Raw genomic sequence first — 23,432 nt, forward strand, 5'->3', positions numbered from 1 at the left:
ACAAGGGCTCGCTGGATGAAGGCATCACATCGCCGCTTCTGCTCCCCCTTCCACGGACCAAGCCGAGAGATGAAGCTGCACGTCAAGAGCAGGCAGCGGGCAGAGCTCGTGGAAGCAATTGGCCGGCACCTCAATTGCTGATGGATTGAAGTGCCCAGGTGCAGAATGTCTCCCAGCATCAAAAACTTGGATTGCTTTTCGCCAATGTTGTGCCACTGTAAAGTAGCATGCACCAACAGCACCATCTCACTTATGTTTGGATGCAAGGTAGGGGGATTGTTTTGAAAGATTTATCAGAAAGATGCATGAGCGACAGTTGCTTAAACTTAGTTGCTTAAATGGTCCCTGGACTCTAAGCTGCTAATTGTCTTCTCACACTGAGGATCATATTGTTGATGACACCTTACATATGCTCCAGGTTACACCCTCATGGCAATGAGCCATTCCTTTGCATGTGATCCTAATATTCATTTGTGATTAGGTCAGAAGCCTCACAGAGTCTCCATTTGTCCAGTTTTAGTCTGACAAAATGAAACGCTCCGTGAGACCGCCAATGATGGCAGGTTAAAGAGCCGAAGGTGATATTCTCCAAGCGGGATCTCAACCGGACGCTCTTCAAATTTCAGTCTGTATCTTGCTTGCACGTGTGTTCCATCCTGGCTTTTAACTCCACCACTGTGGTGCACAAACCACACACGTCTGGGAAAGAAAACCCGAGGGACTTCTGGGCTACTGTTTGCTGAAACAAACTGATTTCAACCAAATAAACGCAGCCCAATTGAAGTGTTCATTCCTGATCAAGAGTAAAGCTCAGGCCCAGGATTTCTTTTAGTCCATTTTCTGCTTGTCTAGCTCGGCAGAGCAGGATAGCAAGTTCTTTTTAGTTATGTAACTGCCTAGTCCTCTGGGTCCATCTTAGCCTGCGTCCCAATTATATCTACTATGTGCGAATGGGTTGTGGGGAATAAGAAGCTTGTGTTTTTCGTTATTTCACGACTGAATGGTTAGTCTCTGTTGTCTACATTTACCAAGCATTGCGATTTGCACAGAGTATTCCTGCTTTGCGCCTATATAGACTGATCAGTTCTAAAAAGCTTCCTCTCATTATAGCTGAAGCTTCTTTTCTTCTAAGTGTGAGATCAGAGGGCTTGGGGAAGCCCTTGTTAATGCCTAATGATTGTCAATCCTCTGCAAGAACAGAGATGGCCCCTTGCCATATGTGCGTAACAGAAACGCTGCAATGAATGTTTCATAGCCACTTTACGTTGTTTATATACTGATGTATGAGTATTGAGAATTGTTTATAAAGGTATCTAAAAAAGATGATGCTTGGCTAAGCTAGAGAGTCTTTCAAAATGCATAATTGGCTGCATGTTTTATTTATAGATATTGCATCTTGCTGCCAGTTTACTACACAGTAATGAATAGCAAAATGAGAAAATCTTACAATAAGACTCATTCAGTATCATAAACTAACAATGAACATCACTTACAGCTGTTCATTTCTACATTATTCCAGTCTTCAGAGCCACATGCTCATTCAGAAATATTCTAATATGTTTATTTGATGCTCAAAATTCTTGATAACAGTTATGCTGCTTAATATTTTTTGTTGAAACCTAATACATTTTTTGGATTCCTAATACATTGTCAGGATTCTTTATTAGGTTCAAAAGATTGTTTATTTGATTTTTTGTTTTGTTTTGTTGCAAAAATGTATACATTTTACTGTCACTTTTGATAAATGTATTGCACCCTTGCTGAATAAAATAATTTTTTAACAGTACTGTTTAACAATTCCGTTGCTCGTTGATGTAGCTGTACAATCATTGTGACCATAATTACAAGAGTAAATTGGTTTAGTGATGAAAAACTATTCAAGGAAATAGAATACACTAATCCTTGATAAGAATTATATCCTATCTTGTTGAATTTGAGTTAAGCTATAGACATCTGTGTTGAAATTTGCATGAGCTTTTTGGTATCTGGTGGGTTAGTATAGTGCTGAGGAGATAAAAATTAGAGTAGGTTCGTGGGAAGGGGACTGAAGATTGTTTAAATAATACAGCACCTCTCTCCATGCTGTCACCCAGCTCTATTGATGCCTGATTAAAGTCAGCAATGTGAGTGAAGCCTTTTTGAATACATAAGATTTCACATTGATAATTAAAGTTCACATGCATCCTTCTTCAGCTTCTTTGCTTTGCCTGGACCCTGTGCATTTGTCGGATGAAGTTCCTGAGCCAAGCTGTGCTCTGCGTAGCTTTGATTTAATCCTGCTGGGATGTGCTTGGTGAATGAGTCTTTGATATGCTTCAGTTTTTTCATGCGTGATGTGAAAGTTTGCTCTTGTAAATTTGGGGATTTTGTAATCGATTTGATTCTGCTTACTGTGAATGTGTATTACTGTTGATTTGTTTACGACGGTGCTGATCTTTCCGTTTTCCTAGCTGATGTTTTGTTCTAGGATATATGGATTTATAAGGTTGTACGTTTTTGAAATGGCACGTTTCAGCTAGGCATGTGACTCAAATTTTCAGTTTGTGATAATTGCTGATGCTTTTATCACGGTATGGTATTGAAATAAGTTATATTGAATATTGAAAAAGTGTCGTCATACTTGGGTATAGGGTTGGGTACCGTTCACATTTTAACATGAATTTCGGTACCGGTACCCAACAGTACCTTTTTTCTGTATTTTAGGGATGTTTACATCCATGACTGTAAAAAAAAGGAAAAAAAGAAGCTATAAGTCATTTATAGAAGTGTTATTTGCATTATGCCAGAGCTGCTTTGGTCTCTGTCTGCCTCTGTCTGTGATTTTTGTATACTGTAACTGTAATATTTACTAGTAAATAGTAGGATACTAGGCACTTAAAACATAAAAACAATACTTTTTTTTTTTCTTTTTGATGAAAAGATTTCCCACAAATTATGTGTTGTGTATTTTCTGTTAATCAAATAAAGACATGGGGCAAACATACCTATTAAGCTGACCAAAATCGACATTGAGACATTTAAGTGCAAAGGATATTGGTTTGAGTACAAGAAGTTATGTTAAAATAAAAGATTCACACAATTTTATTTTGTTTTAAATGACCAATGCTTTTAAATGAAGATATACATCATTACATGCAAAAAGTCTGGCTGTGCTTAATGGGTACATGTTTGTACTCTTTAAAGGTAGGGTAGGTAAGAATTGGTTAACTTTTTTTCCAAATTTGTTTAAACTTTCTTTATATATCTACATAATTGTCCCTTCTCCCTTTTGGGCTCTTTCCAAAGCCACGCCCCCAAAATACATGAACGCGCCTCACCGGCCGCTCCGCTGGAAGACGCATTATTTACTTGAGACGAGCGGAGTGCATGTAGTGACATCATGTCCGAATCACGTGTAATAAAAAAATCTAACTTTATCAGTATGAATATAAACACATAAGATGTCTTTTAGTACTCACTATCAAGCTAGTATACCGATACTGTTAAAGTTTAAAATATTATTTTTTTGACTCCGTAACGAGCTAGTTATATTTATAAGGCAAAGAGAACGGGTAGCATCGATACATCTTTTTCCAATAACATAATTTATACTGTGATGAAGATGAATTTCGTGTAAGATTAATAAGATATACTGTTTTGCATGTAAGAGTTTCCATGATGAAAGCATTGTTGATTAGTAGTAGCTAAAGCTGACTTGGTTCTAAAAAAAGTTCCTGGATGCGGTGCACTAGCTTTTACACATGCATTTTGTTATCTAAAGTTAAATTTTGCGAAATTCAACACGACAGCGATCAACTTGAGCTAAGCCATTATCTCTACTGATGGCTAAGTGTATAACATTGTAACTTTATGCTAAGTAATGTTATATTAACTTTATTAGTCAGCTTCAAGTGTTAGTGAGACATGCTTAATGAAAACCAAAAAAATGTATAATCAAAATGGAAGATTACCTGTCCAGCAGAAATGCAGCCAGCAAGGAGTCGTTTTTCAGCCGCTTGAGTTCTCGTAGTTCTCGCCATCGTTGAAAAGCCATGCAAATATTTACTCGTGTTTGATTTCTTTGTTTATCCAAAGACTTTTTGTGCATTGCCTTTTCTCGTACAGTCTTCCTTTTTTTGCATTGTTTGCCTTCGCTGACTGCAAAACCCTGCACTGTGAATTTTGAATGCTCTTTCTCTGCCATTATTTTGCCTAGGCTTCGTGTCTCTTGAACTGCTCAAATCAAACGGGTGTGCGCACGGGGCCAGATCCTGTAGCTTAAGCGGTGGTAGCCATGGTAGCGAGAGAGAGTGACAGTCGCCCAAGCCAATCACTTGTTTCAGCCCGAACGAAAATAATGAGTTGTGTTTATTGCACATTAAAAAGTTGAGAATCACTCGATTTTTATACTCTCCTTTTCAGAGTACTCACATCTTAATTATGTATCGACATATAAAGAAAGTTTAAACAAATTTGGATAAAAGTATTTTAGATCATTCCTACCTACCCTTAGCCTGACGTGGTCATACTCAATTCTAGTCGGAATATGAGTCTGATACTGCTCCATTGGGCTGTGATTATGAGGCGTGTTTCAACCAAACCAGGAAAGACCTCAATTGGATAGATCTACAACCAATCAGAGCAACGAAGTGACGCATTGTCAAATGTCAACAGAGCTCAACTGCACTGTGTTGCCAAGTCCGCGTTTTTTTCCGCGGTTGTTTTCTATGTCCGCGGGTTGAAGCAACTATTATGTGATATATAGACCCATGAGTATGAATTTTAGCAGGCAACCTTGCCAAAATAACACACATTTTACCCCCCAAACACCATTTTTCCATCGGAGAACCCCCCGAGAAGCTATTGTTTAGGGCTAGTAGTTGGCGGATTTTGTTGTAAAAACTTGGCAACCCTGTCTGCTCACGCGCTGGAATAAACGATCTTAGCCGGTGTTGTAAAAAAATAAAGAATTTATTGATACACAGAGTACTTACCCAACATGATCATCATCTTTGAGAGAAATTATGAAGGTGAATGCATATACAAACAAGCTCCCCGTTTAGGATTCGAGTAAATATAATCCAAGCCCCTTTGATGACGTGCATGATTACGTTACTGTTAATCATCTGTCCGTCATCGTCTAAAGCCCGCCCTGATGATTTCATTGGTCCGAACAGTTTCTGTTTGGAGATAATTACTCCTCTATGGAGTGATGCCAGACCTAACTGCCCGACTTAAAAATGTTGTGGGCGGGGCTAGGTTCGGCTGGCATCCAGGCTAACCGACCCTACCTTTAAACCAACATTACAGTGGAGAAAGGCATTTAGTTTATCTTAACATCGTAATACACATTATATACATAATTCACCCACTACATTGCTAATACCTGATTTTTCCTATCAACAGAAAAATATACCGGGATAACCTGGCTTCTCTTCAGACTTCACAGTATAGTGATATGCTAAAGCCAACCGGCAATTTGATGTGATTGGTTACAAGACAGTTTGTGACGTAAGGAACACTGGTGATTTCGAACTGCATTAAAGCATCTTAAAGCATATTAAAAACAACACATAGACATATAAACAACATTTAAAAACTTGATTTTCACCACAGGGGGTGTTTTAAGAGAAGTGCTGAGCTAAATTTTTGTGCCATCTAGTGGTTAAAAAAAAAAGAATCAAGTCAAATGTGCTTTTAAGGAATGTTAAAGGTCTGCAGAGTTTCTAAGTGTGTGTGTTGTTTTAATGGATTTTCTGAACTTCCTGAAACCTATGTTGTAACAACTTTGCATAATACTCTTCACTGGCTGCCCATGAACGTCTACATTGACCCGCCTTCAAACACTGTAGTTGTAGCTGAGGCCTGGAAGAGTTTGGGTTGTGTTGTCAACATGTCGAGAAGACGTGTCTTCTGCGCTGTGAAAGCAAATCCACTTTGCATGCCCTTCCAAAGGATGGGTACTCAACTCACGCTTGAATTAAGTTGATCCAATACCATCGTTACGCCTCGCATCACTGTGAACAAGTGCTGAGGAAGCCTTCTGAGCTGAAATTCAGATATGGTATGGGTGATTTGTTTCCAACACGATATGTTCAATCACATCAGACCAATCATCTGACCAATCAGAGCAAAGTACGCTCTCAGAAAGGTGGAGGTCTAGTGTTTAGACACTGTGAGAATAAAGATGGTACAATGTAAACTATGAGAAAATTAAAGTGTTTCTTTGACCATGGATGCATTCCTGTGAAACAAGGAACCTTTAAAATGGCATATATAGGGCACTTTCAGTTTTGGGTGCTTTTAGTTTTTAAAGGTGTGTGAAATGCTGTTTCATGCATACTGAGCTTTTTACACTGTTAAAGACTTGGATCCCCATCCTAAACATAGACAAAGTTTCAAAAACTAAGTTGGACGTTTGATGGAGTATTTCTGTGTCAAAAATACTCCTTCCGGTTTCTCACAAGTTTCGGAGAGTTTTTTTCGAGAATGGGTCGGCTTGACTAGATGCACGCCGCCCATAAACATTGCTCTCAGGGGCAGCAGATCCACTAGTCTGTGCAACACGTCTGTCGCGCCGCGCTCCACTTTATTCCGATGGGTGACATCAAGCGACTTCAACGCTTCAGCACAGCATTCCGGGAAGGCAGCGCTACATTTGAACCGATTTGAACGCAGAAATGACGGGAAGCGTCAAAACATACGCTTCGGTCGCAAAAGTGGATCTCCACAGTCTCTGCTGTCAGGACTCCACAAAATCAACAGTTAACTTACCAAAGAAGTGTGTTTTTGACGGAGTGGTCTCAACGATAAAGGTTCACGGTCGTGCGCGGTGAGTAAAACTGCTTCAAATGTCTGTTGTTGGCTATCGTCGCGTAAGTAAACATCAGTAAACAACACGATCGTGTATAACGTTAGTTAATTTATCAATAGAGCATGCGATCTATGGTGTGTGATTAAATACATTTGTTTAGCTGACCACTATAGGTGTCAGTTTGATTATTGGAAACCACCCAAACATAAACCTAGCGTTCTCACAAAGCGTGCTTCGTCATTCAAATGCGCTAACGGTTACGCCATTGCTGTTCTCTGTATAACGTTACACTAGTCTGACGTGCAAAACCGTTTTGCTTGCTACTTCTAAGGTCTAGTCGCATACAATAGTCCATAAACTTCATGTCCTCATAAACTGCGAGTAAAGACACACAAACGTTGACAGTACAGTACTTAAACCACTTAAATACAGTACATACCATAGAGACGGAAGTCCTGCTGTTGCTGTTTCTCCTGTTCAATTTATTTCAGCCTCCGGATCTGATTCTGGATCATATAATCTGATAGCCATGGTATATTTAGGGTAACGTTTTTATCTCCACGCTTGAGGATGTCAGCTTTCAGAAGCTCTCGTGCAGTAGCTGCACACTCGTCATTCTTTAGCTCCGCCCACTCGATATGCCTCCAGCCGCTCGTTGTTTTCCAGAAAGACTCGGTACAGCCTATATTTTTTTATAAATATAATAAAACTAAAGACTTTTCAGAGATATGAAGGATGCAATACTACTCAATAGGTAGTCAAGATTGACATGAGATTGACTGAAACTGAGTGTTTCAGCCCCCCCCCCCCCCCCCCCCCTAAGGTTTTTAAAACCTTACTAACAATATAACCTCAACATCTGTAATATGTAAATATTTATTTTCTTTGATATGGCTAATTTAAATTCTAGCCTTTTTCAATTCAGTTTATGCCTGACTAAACTGTTTGAATTACTTTCCAAGTGATATTTAAGATAGCAATTTTTCCATTGAAATAGAGTATGAATAAGGTCTAATCCTTTTAAGCTGATGATGTATTCTTTAAATGTGCCCTAGAATGAGTGGAAACAATATGTTAAATTGTTCTCTGATATCTAAATAGATGTTATGTGGCTTATTTAAGGGCAAAAATTGTCCCGACACAGTTTTACAGTAACCTGACTACAGTAACCGACGCAAGCGCCGTCATTATGTTAAGCCCCGCCCACCAACTTGTGATTGGTTTACAGCTCAGAACTGTATTGAGAGTTGCTAGACAACACTCGCGGGCAGATTAGATTTGCTGCCGCTAGGGTGCGTCTAGATTTCTAGGCTAGTTTTACACGTCTTTTACAACCCTATAAATTGTCCCTAGGATGTAATGCTCTGTTTTTGCCTTATTTGGAAGAGTCATGAATATTAATGTTGAGCTCTGCTCTGATTGGCTTATTTCAGCAGCTCACAGCACACAGCAGTACAGTTGTTAATTGAAGCGGCTCAAGAGTCCTGACCATCCTGACAGAACACAGCAGATTGCGATGGAATGGAGATTGCTAAAATGCAGCTTACTTGTTTATTGGTGTTTTCAGATAATCCTCGTGCGTGCATATGGTTGCCAGATTGCAAATGTTTAGGCAAAACAGTGGATAGTATACATGTTCTTTTCACAGAAAAGCTCTGATTGGGGAGTTGACTCTGACTCTGAACGTTCTTACCCCCCAACAAAACCAAAACCAGTATACTATCCAGTGTTTTGGTTATACATTGTATTTGGAGTTTCATATTGTTATTGTACTAGCATCTTGCGTTATCTAGACAATGTTGTCTCTCTAAGAAACTTTCAATTGAATCAGAAATTGTTTAAACAGTCAATAAGTGGATAAATCACTACTTACTGCTTGCAGGAATATAGTTGTAATTGCCACTTTCTCCAGTTTAAGACACGGAGCGAAGTTTGCTTGAAATGGGCTGAGCAAACAAATGATTTTGAATTAAATTGTTGCGGTATCCGATTATAAGCTTCAACCATGACTGTTGACATTGTTTATCTGTGGGAAGGGTAGAAAAGTCCGTCTCCTGAACAACCTGGAACATGACATTTGTGTCCATGAGAGCTGCTTTTTTGACTATCCTTGCGTGTCACTTGTTTACCTGCAGTCCCGATGATTTGGCTCCGTCAGTTCCGCCTGACAATGAACATGTTTCGACATATGCAAATGTTGGGGCCATACATATTAATGATCCCAACGATTGCGTCACAGTTGGGGTTATGTTGAGATCACTTATTTTTCCTTGGTGTTTTTCATGCATAAGATTTACATAAGAAGGCAATGCTGTTTGAGACTCACAGTATGTGATGTCCATGTACCGATCTCTTACTATTTCACTATGGCAAGGTTAATTCAATTTTTCAGTCTAGGGCACCTTTAAAATTCCATAGATTCCCATCTAGCAGTATAGCCAGTTGATTGTGTGATTTGTTTGTTGTCAATGCTCTTTTGATTTCAGTGTTCCAGCATTTGGAGTGTGATCAATGAAATGTAGCCCATCTCTCGTTCTGTCTCTCATTCTTTATATTAAGATGTTCAAATTGTTCTTTTCCTCTTCTTTACATTTTTATATGCTTTGGAGCTGCTACAGGTCATCAGAGATGTTAATTTCTGTGCTTGTTGGCAGCTATAGTGGTTAGTAGACCTGATGTGAAGGTCAGCAGATGGATGTCTCATGTCATACCAATTCCTTCTCTCTCAGGGATGTAGATAGTAAAGAATGCATGTTTGGTATGCTGCGGACAGCTTGTTTTCTCCTGCCCTGCAGAGCTGTTTATTAGGATTTAGTGTCATCCCCATTCCTCTCACTTTGCCCACCTGCCGTTTTTGTCATCAACCGCTAATGTGTCCTTAAATAGAAACCGCTGTGAAGATTGAAATGGCAAATGGCATGAAATGCTTTTCTTTACAACGGAGCTGTTCTTAACAGCCATCATAAGCTAAATTGTACTTGTGATGACCCAGTGATGAAACCTATGTTCGAATAACAGAAAATTAAGTGAAATACATAATTAATTGTCTCCACATGACAATTTTTTTTAAGTGATTTTTTTTTTTTTGTGTACTGGAGAAGATTAAGCTGTAATATTGCAACCTGCCTTTTGTATTAAAGGGATACACTGTAAAAAAAAAGGCAAATTTTAAACTTTTGCAGTACAATCGACTTGGATGTTTGTTATTTCAACTTAGATGATGTTAAACTGACTTACATCTTAAAATGAGTTACATCTTGTATAACTTATAAAAAAAAAAGTTAAACATTTCTTAACTTATTTTGATGAGTTAAACCAATGTAAAAACATGTTGTCATAACTTATTAACATACATTTTTTTTACAGTGTAGTTCACTTTGAAATTATATTTTGATATGTTTTAGCTTACCTCATGGGCATCTGAGATGTATGAGTATTTGTATCTCCAGTAGTTTCAATTTTGATCATTTTAGGTCAAACCGTTCTTGTCTGTGCCTCACATAATGCAGGTCTATGGTCACCACCTCAAAGAGCATACACAGAGAAGTCCAAATTAAACAATCCCCCATCGTAAGTACACACTGATGGCCTAATACACGAAACGAGCGGTTTGTGTGAGAAAACGAACAGTATTTATATCGTTTTTACCTCTTCTACACCACTACGTTCGACTGATCCGAGGGCTCGCGTGCGTGTTTCCTGTTGTGACATTCGTGCGTTCTGGCTTTAGTCTGCGCAAGGGCGGAAAGTGCCGGAAGTGGTATCACATTCTTGATCAGTGTATTCTGGTCAATTAATCTTCCCATAACACCTGATATTAGTCTCTCTGTTTATCCCGGGGTTTACTTATAGTCAGCCGGATCCGGGCCGTATCTAGATAAGATAAGGATCTTCGTCTAGACACGACCACAACGCAGCTCTAAAGTGTCAGCAGAGATTGTGTCAACTAGACTACTAGACTACTCCCCTGCGAAGGCCTCATTGACATGACAAAAGTTTTTTTTAATTAAATTTTTACAACAAGTGTTTAATTTATTTTAAATGTTAGCAAAATGTTTCCCATTCACATGGATCCATGGAAATGACAACAAATGCTGTATTATGCATTCCAGATGTTAATTGTATCTCTGAAATTGAAATCTCTGCGATTTGGCTCAACTATTTACTGTACAAGGTGCAGTCTGATGTTTTATTCTGAAGATATGCATTGGGTAGTGGGATCCTTTTACATATTGACTTATATAACTGAGCACTTTACATTTAGTCAGTTAACCGTGAAGCTGCTTTTGTGACCAGTAGTTCCACATGCTCTCACATGAGCATCATTCATGAGCAATTTGTTACGTAAGGCATGTTAGATTTGATCACTCTCTACGTCTTTGTCGATAAGCCATTAGAGCAGCAGAGGGAATCCTACTGAAGTATGTAAAACGTCTTACAATGCGATTGCCCCGAGTGCATGTGATGTAACAAGAGCATGTATGAAGAAAAAAAGGGAAGGAATGATGCAAAGGAAGACTAGGGAGACAACCTCTCCTTTTGTCTGGATATCTTCCTAGTCCAATTCCACTAGATTTTAACTTTTAAGCATGCAAAATTACCCTACAACAAATACAAGTAACAGGATATGATGTCGAGTTCAGTAGCCCCGCCCACCGACTCATGGAGCTGTTCGGATTGCACTAGCCACCAGCAATAAACTTGCCGAAGAATATAGCAAGACCTATTACATTTTTTATATATAATAGTATTATTAAAGATCGTTTTGGTTATGTGTACATGTCTAACAGAACATAGCTTAGCTTTAGCACTCTGGACTCAGACATGTATGGGTCAGGGTTTGCAAAGCTCAACATCGCAGGTTGATGAATCTCGTAATATTGCTTTCTTGTTCTACTCTTCTCTCCCTCTTGACTTGACATTTGAAGGGCGCGTCGTTCACGCTTTTATCGAACGATCGTGCGGGCTATGTAATACAAAAACAAAAGTCCAAGTAATCGCGGATGGATGAGAAATAAATCATTGTGTTTGCTTGATAAAGACGTTTACGAGCCCTGTGGTCGAGAGAATCTTTGCAGTTGCCGCTTTCAAAACAACCCCTCCCTCATGTGAACTGAACAGCGGAGCTGAAGCTCATTAAATATGCAGATCTTATCCAATCTTAGCCGTGGGCATTTACTTCTAAGTCTCCAGTGCGGCACGCCCATCTAAAACCAGCGTTCAGAAGACAGCCTCAAAACCAGTGTAGAAAATAGCCTATTACTTAATTAGTTATGATGTTTTTAAAAAAACTCACGAACATCATTAGTTGACCTCAGACAATAGCATATTGTAAGAAATTCTAAAAAGCAGCCATTATTAGCCTTAAATTGTAAAAATTAAACGGTACCAGCTGGCCCGGAGCGGCACAGAATGTAATGGGTACGCAATGAGAACCGCTCGGCCCGATGGTGGAAAAGCGGCTATAGTGTGAATGATTTCTAGTAATATGTAGAAACGATTGCAATGTATTTGCGGTCCAATTCAAACACATTAATACTACATCTGTTTTGGAGTTTGAGGTAATGTAGCCAATTTTCAAGCCTCTTCTGTTGTCTAGAAGCATTTTAGCCTGCATTATTGATAGGCTATCATCCTCAAACACGAAGTGCTGAATCCACCGTTTCTGGTTCAAAAGCTACTGCATTTTTTGGAAAACGGACTTGGAGGTTAAATAGAATAATATCCTGCCTTTTATGGCTTTTAAATGGCTTTTTTGCCATTGTTTTGGCCGCAAGAAATGAGTGTGTATGCAGCTGTAATTGTTGAGGATGGTCAATGAAAAAAAATTATATTAAATTTGCAAAAATGGCAAAAATCATTAAATGGAAAAATTATAAAAGATTGAAAAATCTTTGTTTTTATTTGTATTAATGTTTTGTCATGTTCTCAAACAGGGCTGCCAATTGGTTTAAAATATAAATTAATAAATTCCATTATTTGCCACTTGCATCAATTTGCTAAGAAAAGTCTCCGGATGAAGATAATTAAAATATATACTCTATTGTAGACAATACAAGTAAAATGGCTTTAGAAATAAATACAACACACACACACACACACACACACACACACACACACACACACACACACACACACACAATTAGACAACTTATTACTGGCCAACAGTCAATTTAACAATTGAATTTTTCAATCTGTCCATGGTCAAATTCTCTGATTTTTTTTTTTTTTCTGCATTCATTAACTCCATGTCTTCAACCAGCATTTGCTCATGGCTGTTGTTCTCATACAGTTTGAACCTTCACAGTGCCGAGCTTTCTCATAAAGGACCTACAGCTGGCTTCCTGCTAGTTAATTATAGTCATCTCAAGGGAGAGCTGCCAAGAAACAGACAGCAGTCTTCTTTTTTGATGTGTAAGAATTTTTTTTTTTTTTTTTTTTTTTTTACGATTTGTGCTACTAATTCCCCCAAAATACACAAACATGCAATGCAAGAGTGGATGTATCTTAAGTGGATAGCTAAAGCGAAGCAAATGCTTAATGCTTTAATGACTCTCAAAACTGTCCTTTTACTATAGCTAACATTACAACAACAGCATATCTTGGGTCTGTGAAATGGCAAAACCAATGTTGCTTACATTATGGAGCAGAAACAACGCAACCTTTTTCAGACTGTACCCACTTAGGGCTCTCCAGCACTGGTAAGCTTTTCTAATCAGTGGTGGCTTGTCAGGGGAGGCAAGGGAGGCGCACCTTACCCAAAAGTTTGAGGTGATAATGGGAGATTGACGATTGAATGTTAATAAAATTCCCAATTATTCATTTCATGTCTCGGAGTGTGTATTTATTGTTAATTTCATCTCTGTAAGTGTAACCAACCCGCTGATTCCCGAATGTCTGCGAAACACTATATATATATATATATATATATATATATATATATATATTATATATATATATATATATATATATATATATATGTATATGTCCTTCTCAAAAAATTTGCATATGTGATAAAATTTCATTATTTTCCATAATGTAATGATAAAAATTAAACTTTCATATATTTTAGATTCATTGCACACCAACTGAAATATTTCAGGTATTTTATTGTTTTAATACTGATGATTTTTAGCCTAGAAATCTGGACGCACCCTAGACGTTGCGTTTGCATTCTTCTAGTAAACACAGAAACAGTTTATTTGAATAGCGTAGTTCACACCCAGCGGTTTTACTTTAGTTTTCTCTAGCACTGCATAATCAAACATATCCTAAATGTCTTGACCCTGTGGAAGATAAAATTCACTCTTCAGACGTTTTGCAACATCTGGAGAAAACATGAAGACGAAGGTATTCGAGAAGGCGTCTCCAGCTCAAATATTTTTTAAACAAATATTTAATTGTCTTATATTCTTAAGATTACCATTATTTACTTCATCTAAAGGTTTTACAGGATAGTGTGTTGTTTCACTGATGGAAAATAAACACGCATGCTTATGAAATGGATGTTTGAGTGTTTATTATTTATATCTGGCATAGACTAAAGTATTTAAAATAGCATATATGCATTAGTTATATTCTCAATTTAATTTACAGAGCAAGCTATAGAAGAAGATTAGTGTGTGTTGCACTCACAACAAGACGCACATCAGGGGGCGTGGCATCAGGGTTTAAAAGTGGTTTACTGCTGAACCGCGGGAATTTCTTGCTTTGGAATTTCTTGCGGTAAGAATCCAGAGATTAGAGATATTAAATATTTGATCGCTAACAAATATATCAAACTGCCTACAGACTAACAACTAACAAACTAACAGCCTACAAACTAACAACAGATACAAAGAAAAAAATGCACATTAAAAATGACAGCAATCAGTTTCACTAAAGGACCCAACATGCTCTTTTAACACTGCTAGGGAAACAAAGAAAAAAATGCCAATTAAAAAGGACCGCAATCACCTTCACTAAGCCACCCAACATGCTCCTTTAACACTAATATTTAAAGGACAGAAGGGTGGATTTTGGCTTTAAGTGATAGGCTAGGTGAGTGGAATGATATTTATTATTGTCTTGCTAAATGTGTTGTTTTCTGTACATTTTCTGTATAAAGTGACCTAAAAAAGCAATTTTAAAGCAGTTTTTTTTTTTTTATCCTTAGGAAGGGATCAGACCGCTAACGTGTGCCTCCTTAATTTTATAACCCACCAGCTGCCACTGTTTCTAATATTAACAAGGATCCTAAAGCTCTTAATGATAACCTTCTTTTTCCAGTGATATTCCTCTGACCTTTTCTTTTGTAATGTCTCTCACTCTAAGCCATCTTTCTTTCTACAGTCGTTAAATCTTTCTTCAAATCTCCCTCTGGCTCAATCTCCATCCTCCATCATGTGTATATCAAGCGGCAACCTCCCACAGTTTCTCTTGAAGCCAATACGGAAGTAATTTAAACTGCAACTTTACAGCAGAGAAAAACTTGTTTACAGCCTGGTACAAATCGTGGTTTTGGTCTATACGGGTCTATGACAAGTGTGAGGGGGGTGATTTTTTTAAATGTATTTTTATAACTCATTCGTTTACATTATATAAAGCCTTAAAGTTCTGCATAATTAAGGGTGTGGTTACTTTGAGTGACAGGTGGATAGCCACGCCTATGGTCATTGCGTCACCATAAGCTCCGCCCACATCCCGCCTCTTTGCCCATTTTCTGTTATCTGGCCGAGACTTGCGATGACACGTTGCCAAGATGGTAACGGCTAGCTCGTCTATACTTTAAGCTTCAGAACGGCGTATCGGAATCCTATGGGTGACGTCACGGACACTACGTCCATATTTTTTTACAGTTTATGGTGTATATATGCCCCCTACTGCTAATTGGCTACGAGATTGTTGTAGTGCTCAGTCCGATCCACTTTAAACTCAGAAATCGCTTACTGCACCTTTAAACATACTTTAATATGCATCTAATAAATCATGTTTCATATCTTTTAATTATAAATAAATACAAATTATTAGCTTCTTCTGATGTTCATCTTTTCCGGCAATTAATTTTGAGGTATGCAGACTGGTTTATTTCAGCAAACTTTTTGCAAGTGACCCATAGCATTTATTGCTGCTTTATTTGTATTGTCATCTGGTGTTTGAATGTAACAAATTTCGGGCTGCTTCAGTTCTGGATGAGCAGTAGCAATGCGCTTTGAAAGTTTAATTTTAGGTTTTGCAGTGGGGACAGCTGGGAGGGGGGAGGGCCATGATGTTTCCTAGAGAGACAAGAGGCAGAAACTATTTTAATTCTGCTCACAGCACACTGTCTGTTTAGATGTCAGCTCTTTCTTCATCTCCCAGGTTTAAGCACAAGTCAAAGTGGATGTGATGATCTCATGTCTCGTTCCTGTCTGCCCTGTGGATCACGGCAGGAAAAGGGTAGGGAGAGGAAGTACAGAACACTGCGCTTATTTGAATGGCATATGAAGTTGTAATCAAATATGCACTCTATTTTGAATGGATTTTACAACAGCCCTGCTGGAAAAAATGGCGTACGGTAGTAAAAAATGCGGTCCAAAAGTTTCAGTCTCCAAAAGAGACATACTGTAAAGGTAATTTAAAAGTAATCCATTCAACTCAGTTTTTCCTGAAGTGATACAATAATTTTGTATGAGTAGAGTTTTTATAACTGCATGATGGCGAATAAATAATGACAAATCTTTTTTTTTTTTATATCCCTTTAAGATTTAATTTGCAACAGGATGAGAAGTAAAATCATCAAAATATCAGAATATACACTACCAATTAGTACTTTTATTCAGCATCCATCCATCCATCCATCCATCCATCCATCCATCCATCCATCCATCCATCCATCCATCCATCCATCCATCCATCCATCCATCCATCCATCCATCCATCCATCCATCCATCCATCCATCCATCCATCCATCCATCCATCCATCCATCCATCCATCCATCCATCCTCCGCTTATCCAGGTCGTGGGGGCAATAGTCTAAGCAGAGATGCCCAGACTTTCCTTTCCCTAGCCACTTCCTCCAGCTCCTTCGGGGGAACCCCGAGGCGTTCCCAGGCCAGCCGGGAGACATAATCCCTCCAGCGTGTCCTAGGTCTTCCCCGGGGTCTCCTCCCAGTGGGACGTGCCCAAGAGATATAGAATAGATGCCCGAGCCACCTCAGCTGGCTTCTCTCGATGTGGAGGAGCAACGGCTCTACTCTGAGCTCCTCCCGAGTGACCAAGCTTCTCACCCTATCTCTAAGGGAGCACCCAGCCACCCTGCGGAGAAAGCTCATTTCGGCCGCCTGTATCTGGGATCTTGTCCTTTTGGTCATGACCCACACCTCACGACCATAGGTGAGAGTAGGAACATAGATCGACCGGTAAAATCGAGAGCTTCGCCTTATGGTTCAGCTCCTTCTTCACCCCGACAGATCGGTACATCGCCCGCATTACTGCAGATGCTGCACCGATCCGTCTGTCAATCTCGCGTTCCATCCTTCCCTCACTCGTGAACAAGACCCCAAGATATTTAAACTCCTCCACTTGAGGCAAGAACTCTCCACCAATCTGAAGTGAGAATGCCACCCTTTTCCGACTGAGGACCATGGCTAGCAAGCACACTTTAAATCGATAAACAGTAAAGACATTTCAAATAAATACCATTCTTTTGAATATTCTATTCATAAAAGCATCCTGAAAAAAGATCACTATTTCCATAAAATATGAACTCTTTCCCCACCAAACACAGAATTTTCTGTTTCCGTGCTTTCCCTGTTAGACGCTATGTGAGGCTATTACGCATCTTCTGAATGAGTACAGAATCTCTTCGCAGTAAAACAGGCGATTGTATGTCAGCAAATGCATATGTAAAATAACGTGATCATCAACATTAAACATCATATAAATCAAAACTATTTGAAAGGGGGGTGTGAAATGCTGTTTCATGCATACTGAGCTTTTTACACTGTTAAAGACTTGGATTCCCATCCTAAACATAGACAAAGTTTCAAAAACTAATGTTGGATGTTTAATGGAGTATTTCTGTGTCAAAAATACTCCTTCCGGTTTCTCACAAGTTTCGGAGAGTTTTTTTCGAGTATGGGTCGGCTTGATGTCAACAGAGCGGAAGGTCCTTGTATGGGCCGTACGGGCTCTTCTCCCGGAAGGGTGTGCGCGCACGCGCGCGTCACTAGAGCGAGAGAGCAAATGCACGCCCATAAACACTCTCTCAGCTGCAGATCCACTCGTCTGTGAACACTTATGTCGTTAGAGTCCACGCCGTGCTCCACTTTATTCCTATGGGTGACATCAAGCGACTTCAACTTTTCAACACAGCATTCCGGGAAGGCAGTGCTGCATTTGAACCGATTTGAACGCAGAAATGACGGGAAGCTTCACAACATTGCGGATCTCCACGGTCAATGCTCTCACAGTACTTCACCAAATCATACCAAAGAAGTGTGTTTTTGACGGAGCGGTCCCAGCGATAAAGGTTCACGGTCGTGCTTTGGAAACAGGCGGTGAGTTAAACTGCTTCAAATGTCTATGTTGTTGGCTATCGTCGCGTGATTAAACATTTAAAAAAAACGAACATCAGAAAAAACCCCAAGGTCCATTTTATGACCGTTTGACTGGTGCATTTCTAATTTTGTTTTTGACGATACAATACAACAGTACAAAAACCTCATATACAAAACCTCACTGGTAGTGTAATTAGGTCAAAGGCTCTCCAATGGGCCTGTGTTACTTGGCAAATATATAGTTTATAACTAAAACTTAATTTTGGGGGGTAAAATCAGAGAATTTGCTTAATTATTTTTCAGGCTTTTATTGTCCGATATGCTTGTCTTTTGTTTGAAAGGCCACACATTTGGGCTTTTTGTAAGCACCTGCTCTGAGCGGTTCATCCGAGGTGAATGTGCCAGATTTCATAATCCCAAATTTTGCTGTTTACGCATTTATCATGCAAATAATGCTTAGTATTGTTGAGTGAATACAGTTGTTTTGGCAGCTCTGGGGTGTGCAGCCATTGTACAGAGCTCTCCCGAAGGTATTCAAGGTGAAGTGTCTATAATAAAGTGCTGTGTTTGCTGAGCTCTGGGCCTCTGTATGTTTTCTGCCCGATAAACAGACAAGAGCTGACAGCTTTACAGCAGCACGGCTAGACCCGAGACAGAAGGGGCATGAGGAACAGGCGTGGGGCTCTTCCACTCCTTGAGATCCTATGCAACATCCATCAAACAGCATTTCTAACAGCCGTGCACCTCTCAAGGTTCACCCTGCACTAGGGCGGTGACATTGTATTGCAGAGGACGTCGTCTGTGTAAAGCCTGTCTAGCATTCGTTTTTCACTGCTGTCAAGTTTTCCGAGACCTGTCCTCCTTGGTTGAATAGTTTTGTGAGTGATCTCACTGCATTTATTCGGTTTTACTGACGTTAGCTCTGCTTGGACGGACCGGCACAGAGTGAGAGAGCATTGAGCCAGTCGAGCAGCTCATTATCCAGGCAAGCTGGCCCCACAGTGGCAGCGGCTGCGCGCCTGAAGCCGAGTCACTGAAGCACTCAGTGGTGTAATAACATCTCCAGAACTGCTCCCCGTCTGTCCCTTACTCTCCCAGCAGTGGCTCTGAGTTCAGACTCACCTTTCAATTTCACTGGCTTTGTGGCCCGCTGAGAGTTGAGTTTGAACTTTGAGTTGTTCTGAACAAGGCAAAGGATTCTGTGCACAGCGTTCCTGCTAAAAACTCAACTTCTTCGGATTTTGTGGTCCCCTTTACCAAAGTGTCAGTAGTAGTAGTAGCACACTTCTTTTCTGTACATGTATGTATACGCCAAGGCTCAACAATTATTTTTTTCTCTGCTGGGCTCGTTGAGCCAATAAAAAAAGTAAATAAAAAACACAAAATAAGGCCAACTTCATTATTATTATTATTATTATTTAGAAAATTTTATATGGCTCATAATATTTTTTATATATAAAAAAGGTATCTATAATTTTATTTTAATTTCTAATTTGTCTAATTTTTTTGTTTTTTTTTGGGAGTCTTTTTTTCTATTTGTTGTGTTGTATTTTTTAGTTGTTTTTGTTTTATTTCTTGTCCTTTGTTTTTCTGAATTTATACAGCTCATCTGTTTAACATATATATTCACAGTGTATATATGTATGTATGTATGTATGTGTGTGTATGTGTATATATATATATATTAGGGCTGTAACGATATGCGATATGAAATCGAAATCGCAATACGCAGGTCCACGAACCTGTATCGCGATGTGAGAAGGCAGAATCGCGACACACCCCTTCCAACTGCCAGAATTATCCTTCCTGTCCAGGTCCAACTTTTAAGTCAGCAGTATGGCAACATTTCAGCTACCCGGTGGAGAACAATGATGGCAATCGTGTAGTTGACAAGACCCACACAATTCGCCGTAAGTGTTTCAAGAAGCTTCCCCAACCGGCTGGCAACGTGGTGTGAGCGTGGCGTTTCTGTTGCATGTCATCTGCGGGGTGTTTTCTCTTTCTTTGCACACCAGAAGCGTGTCTGACGCGGCGCTTCTGTTGGTATTGATGTACAGGAGGCCCTATACTTCATGTTAAATATATATTGCCTATTGGTACCGCAAAGAAAATGCCTATTGACCATACAGATATATGGTATTGACGGCAAAATAGGCTACAGAATACTGTACAGAATAAAACTGTTTTGTCCCCCCTATATCGAGGTTTGTATCGTACCGTGGGTCAAAAATCGTGATACGAACCGAATCGTGGGTTTGGTGTATCGTTACAGCCCTAATGTATATATATATATGTATATATGTATATATGTATATATGTATATATATATATATATATATATGTATATATATATGTATATATATATGTATATATATATGTATATATATATATATATATATATATATATATATATATATATATATATATATATATATATATATATATATATATATATATATGTATATATATATGTATATGTGTGTGTGTGTGTGTGTGTGTATGTATATATGTGTATATGTATATATGTATGTATATATATGTGTGTATATGTATGTGTGTGTGTGTGTGTGTGTGTGTGTGTGTGTGTGTGTGTGTGTGTGTGTGTGTGTGTGTGTAAAATGTGTCAAAATTTGCTTATTTATACAACTTAATTGTTAATTGAACTGAAAAATCGCAAACGCTTACGATACATTTTTTCAATTTATCGTGTTTAAAATATTTAACACAATTAATGGATCATCTGTTTTTTTTTCTGTCATCATTTGGCCAGTATTGAGAGCACGCCAGAATCTAGTTCTCTTTCACGCTTGAACAAACAGTAACACACAGAATTATGCCTAAATGCCCGTTTTGTTGAGTATTCTCGAAAGAGCAGTCTTAAATGAGTTAAATAACATCTTAGTGGCAGCAGCCTAATAAACCAGTTGAAAGGGCTGTCATTCATCAAAGAACAAAGGTAACAGATGAAATTGTTGCTTTAATAACAATTAATCTTCATTCAATTTATTATTTATGCATTTCAATTTAATAACTTTATTCAATTTCTGTATATTTCTTTATATTCTGTATATACTGACATTTGTTGTCATGGGTTTATGTGAATATTGTTTTAAGTTCACTTAAATTAAAAGTAATTTTTAAAGCCTAATATATGTTGAAATTGACATAGCTTTCAATTATTCTGTAACGTAGAATGTCTGTCATTACAATGTTTAAAAATAGTTTCATCAGTACCAGTATTTTATAATTGTTTTCATTTTAATCAAACCAAACATGCCAAGTGTGAACACAAGTTAAATTAGGTTGTACGGATGGACCAATTTTCAGTGCTAAAATAGGGCATGGGATTCTACCTTGGATTTCTCTACATATGGGCAAATCCACTCAGTCTTCCCTCATGCTGCTCAAAGGCAGTGACGTTACTCTAAGCAACCGGTATAAGACCCCAACTTGGAGCTTGTCCCACTTTTTGGGCATCTACCTTCCCAAAGAAACCTGCCCTCTTTTTCTTCCCTCTAGACTTGTGTTTGCATTTCCTAACCCATATCCCGGTAATGCCATAGAGGCGGGCATATGTATCAGGGCAAGATGGATGTCTATGGATAAAAGGCACTGCTGAATAATTTGCGATTCCCATTAAGAAAGTCACAGAACAGTGTTTCACATACAGTCATGGCAGATTGGGGTCGACTGTGATGACTGTGTGGCGGGTAGGATCCGGGGCTGCCTGGCTCATTTAAAAAGTGTTTCCCGTCTCAGGAGGGAGGTCTAGAGAGATGGAGTTGAAATAGTTTCACAGTTCTGTACCAGTGCTGGATTTAAACTTCGTGGTGTGTTTCGTTTTTCTTTCTTCAGATCACTCTTCGGATCACTTCACTGCAGTTTCAATTTGAATGCCCAAGACTCAATTATCCAATGTTTAATTGTTTTTAAATACACAGTAAGAATGTTTCTCACTGGCCATGTTTAGGCCAGTGTTGCTGCAAGCAATTAATTTAATATGGTAGTATAACCATACACGTTCTCTCTCTCTTTTTTCTGTTTTTCAGAAATATAGATATCAGGATGAGGATACCACGTCTCCTCCAGAACACAACTCTCCACACCTACCAGGGGATGTGCGTCCTCCTGAGCTGGTGCAGGTTTCGGAGAAGAACATTTCACAGATCGAGAATGTACACGGCTATGTTTCCCATTCACACATCTCTCCTATGAAGGTAAAATCTCCCAGAATTCCACTGGCTCCATGACACGTTTCTGTGCGGCATGGCATCTTTCTATGTCTCTGTTCACTCTGTAAACATGCTTCAGTGTTGTGTGTGATAGAATCTCCATCAGTGTCATGTTTACACGTGCACAAACACACACTAAGTACATTACATTCACACACACTTAATTAGAGACTAGGACTGCAACTAAGGATTATTTTGGTAATTGAGGTATCTGTTATTTCTCAGATTAATTGGTTACACAAATTAAAAAATTCCATGAATTACCCATTAGTTATAGATTATTAATCCTTTAAAGGTCCCGTTCTTCGCGATTCCATCTTTCAAACTTTAATTAGTGTGTAATGTTGCTGTTAGAGCATAAATAATACCTGTAAAATTATAACGCTTAAAGTTCAATGCCAAGCGAGATATTTTATTTAACAGAAGTTCCCTTTCAAAGCCTACAGCGAACGGCCGGTTTGGACTACAGCAGGAAGTGCAGGGAAGTAATGACGTCACTAAAACCGTTTGTTGACTAACCCTCCGCCCACAAGAACACGCAAAAAAGGGGGCGTGGTGTTGTTGCTCTCCCACGTGGAGAAGAGCGTGCATTCAGCGCTTGCATCTCCCCGTTATGGTAAGAGACGGGACCTTTCCGGGCAAAGTGCGCTAAGCTGCTGTCCAATCACAACACGGGAAGCGCTGGCCCAATCAGAACTCGTTACTTATTTCTGAAGGAAGGACTTCATAGAACAAGGAAATCATCAGGCCGTTTTTAGGACAGAGGAAACAGCGCTGTACAGATCAAGTCAATTGTGTGAAAAATACTGTGTTTTTTTTAAACGCGAAACATGAACTCATGTTATATTGCACGCTGTAAACATAATCAAAGCTTCGAAAACACGCG

The 23,432-nt window shown here is 39.0% G+C and overlaps 1 protein-coding gene across 13 annotated transcripts in view; it reads left to right on the plus strand.

Moving 5' to 3' along the window:
• Positions 1–23,432, plus strand: part of dlg1a (discs large MAGUK scaffold protein 1a) — a 167,489-nt gene that overhangs the window by 44,836 nt on the left and 99,221 nt on the right. For 11 of the 13 annotated variants that reach the window (XM_067459728.1, XM_067459705.1, XM_067459706.1 and 8 more), the window contains one exon: positions 22,364–22,531. In XM_067459728.1, the coding sequence (XP_067315829.1) occupies positions 22,364–22,531 (168 nt within the window). Of the gene's footprint in view, positions 1–128; positions 268–22,363; positions 22,532–23,432 lie in introns of those variants that run through there. The other 2 variants (XM_067459716.1, XM_067459720.1) reach the window with 1 other exon arrangement.

The sequence above is a fragment of the Pseudorasbora parva genome, chromosome 12 (genome assembly GCF_024679245.1).
Source record: "Pseudorasbora parva isolate DD20220531a chromosome 12, ASM2467924v1, whole genome shotgun sequence".
Classification (NCBI taxonomy): Eukaryota; Metazoa; Chordata; class Actinopteri; order Cypriniformes; family Gobionidae; genus Pseudorasbora; species Pseudorasbora parva.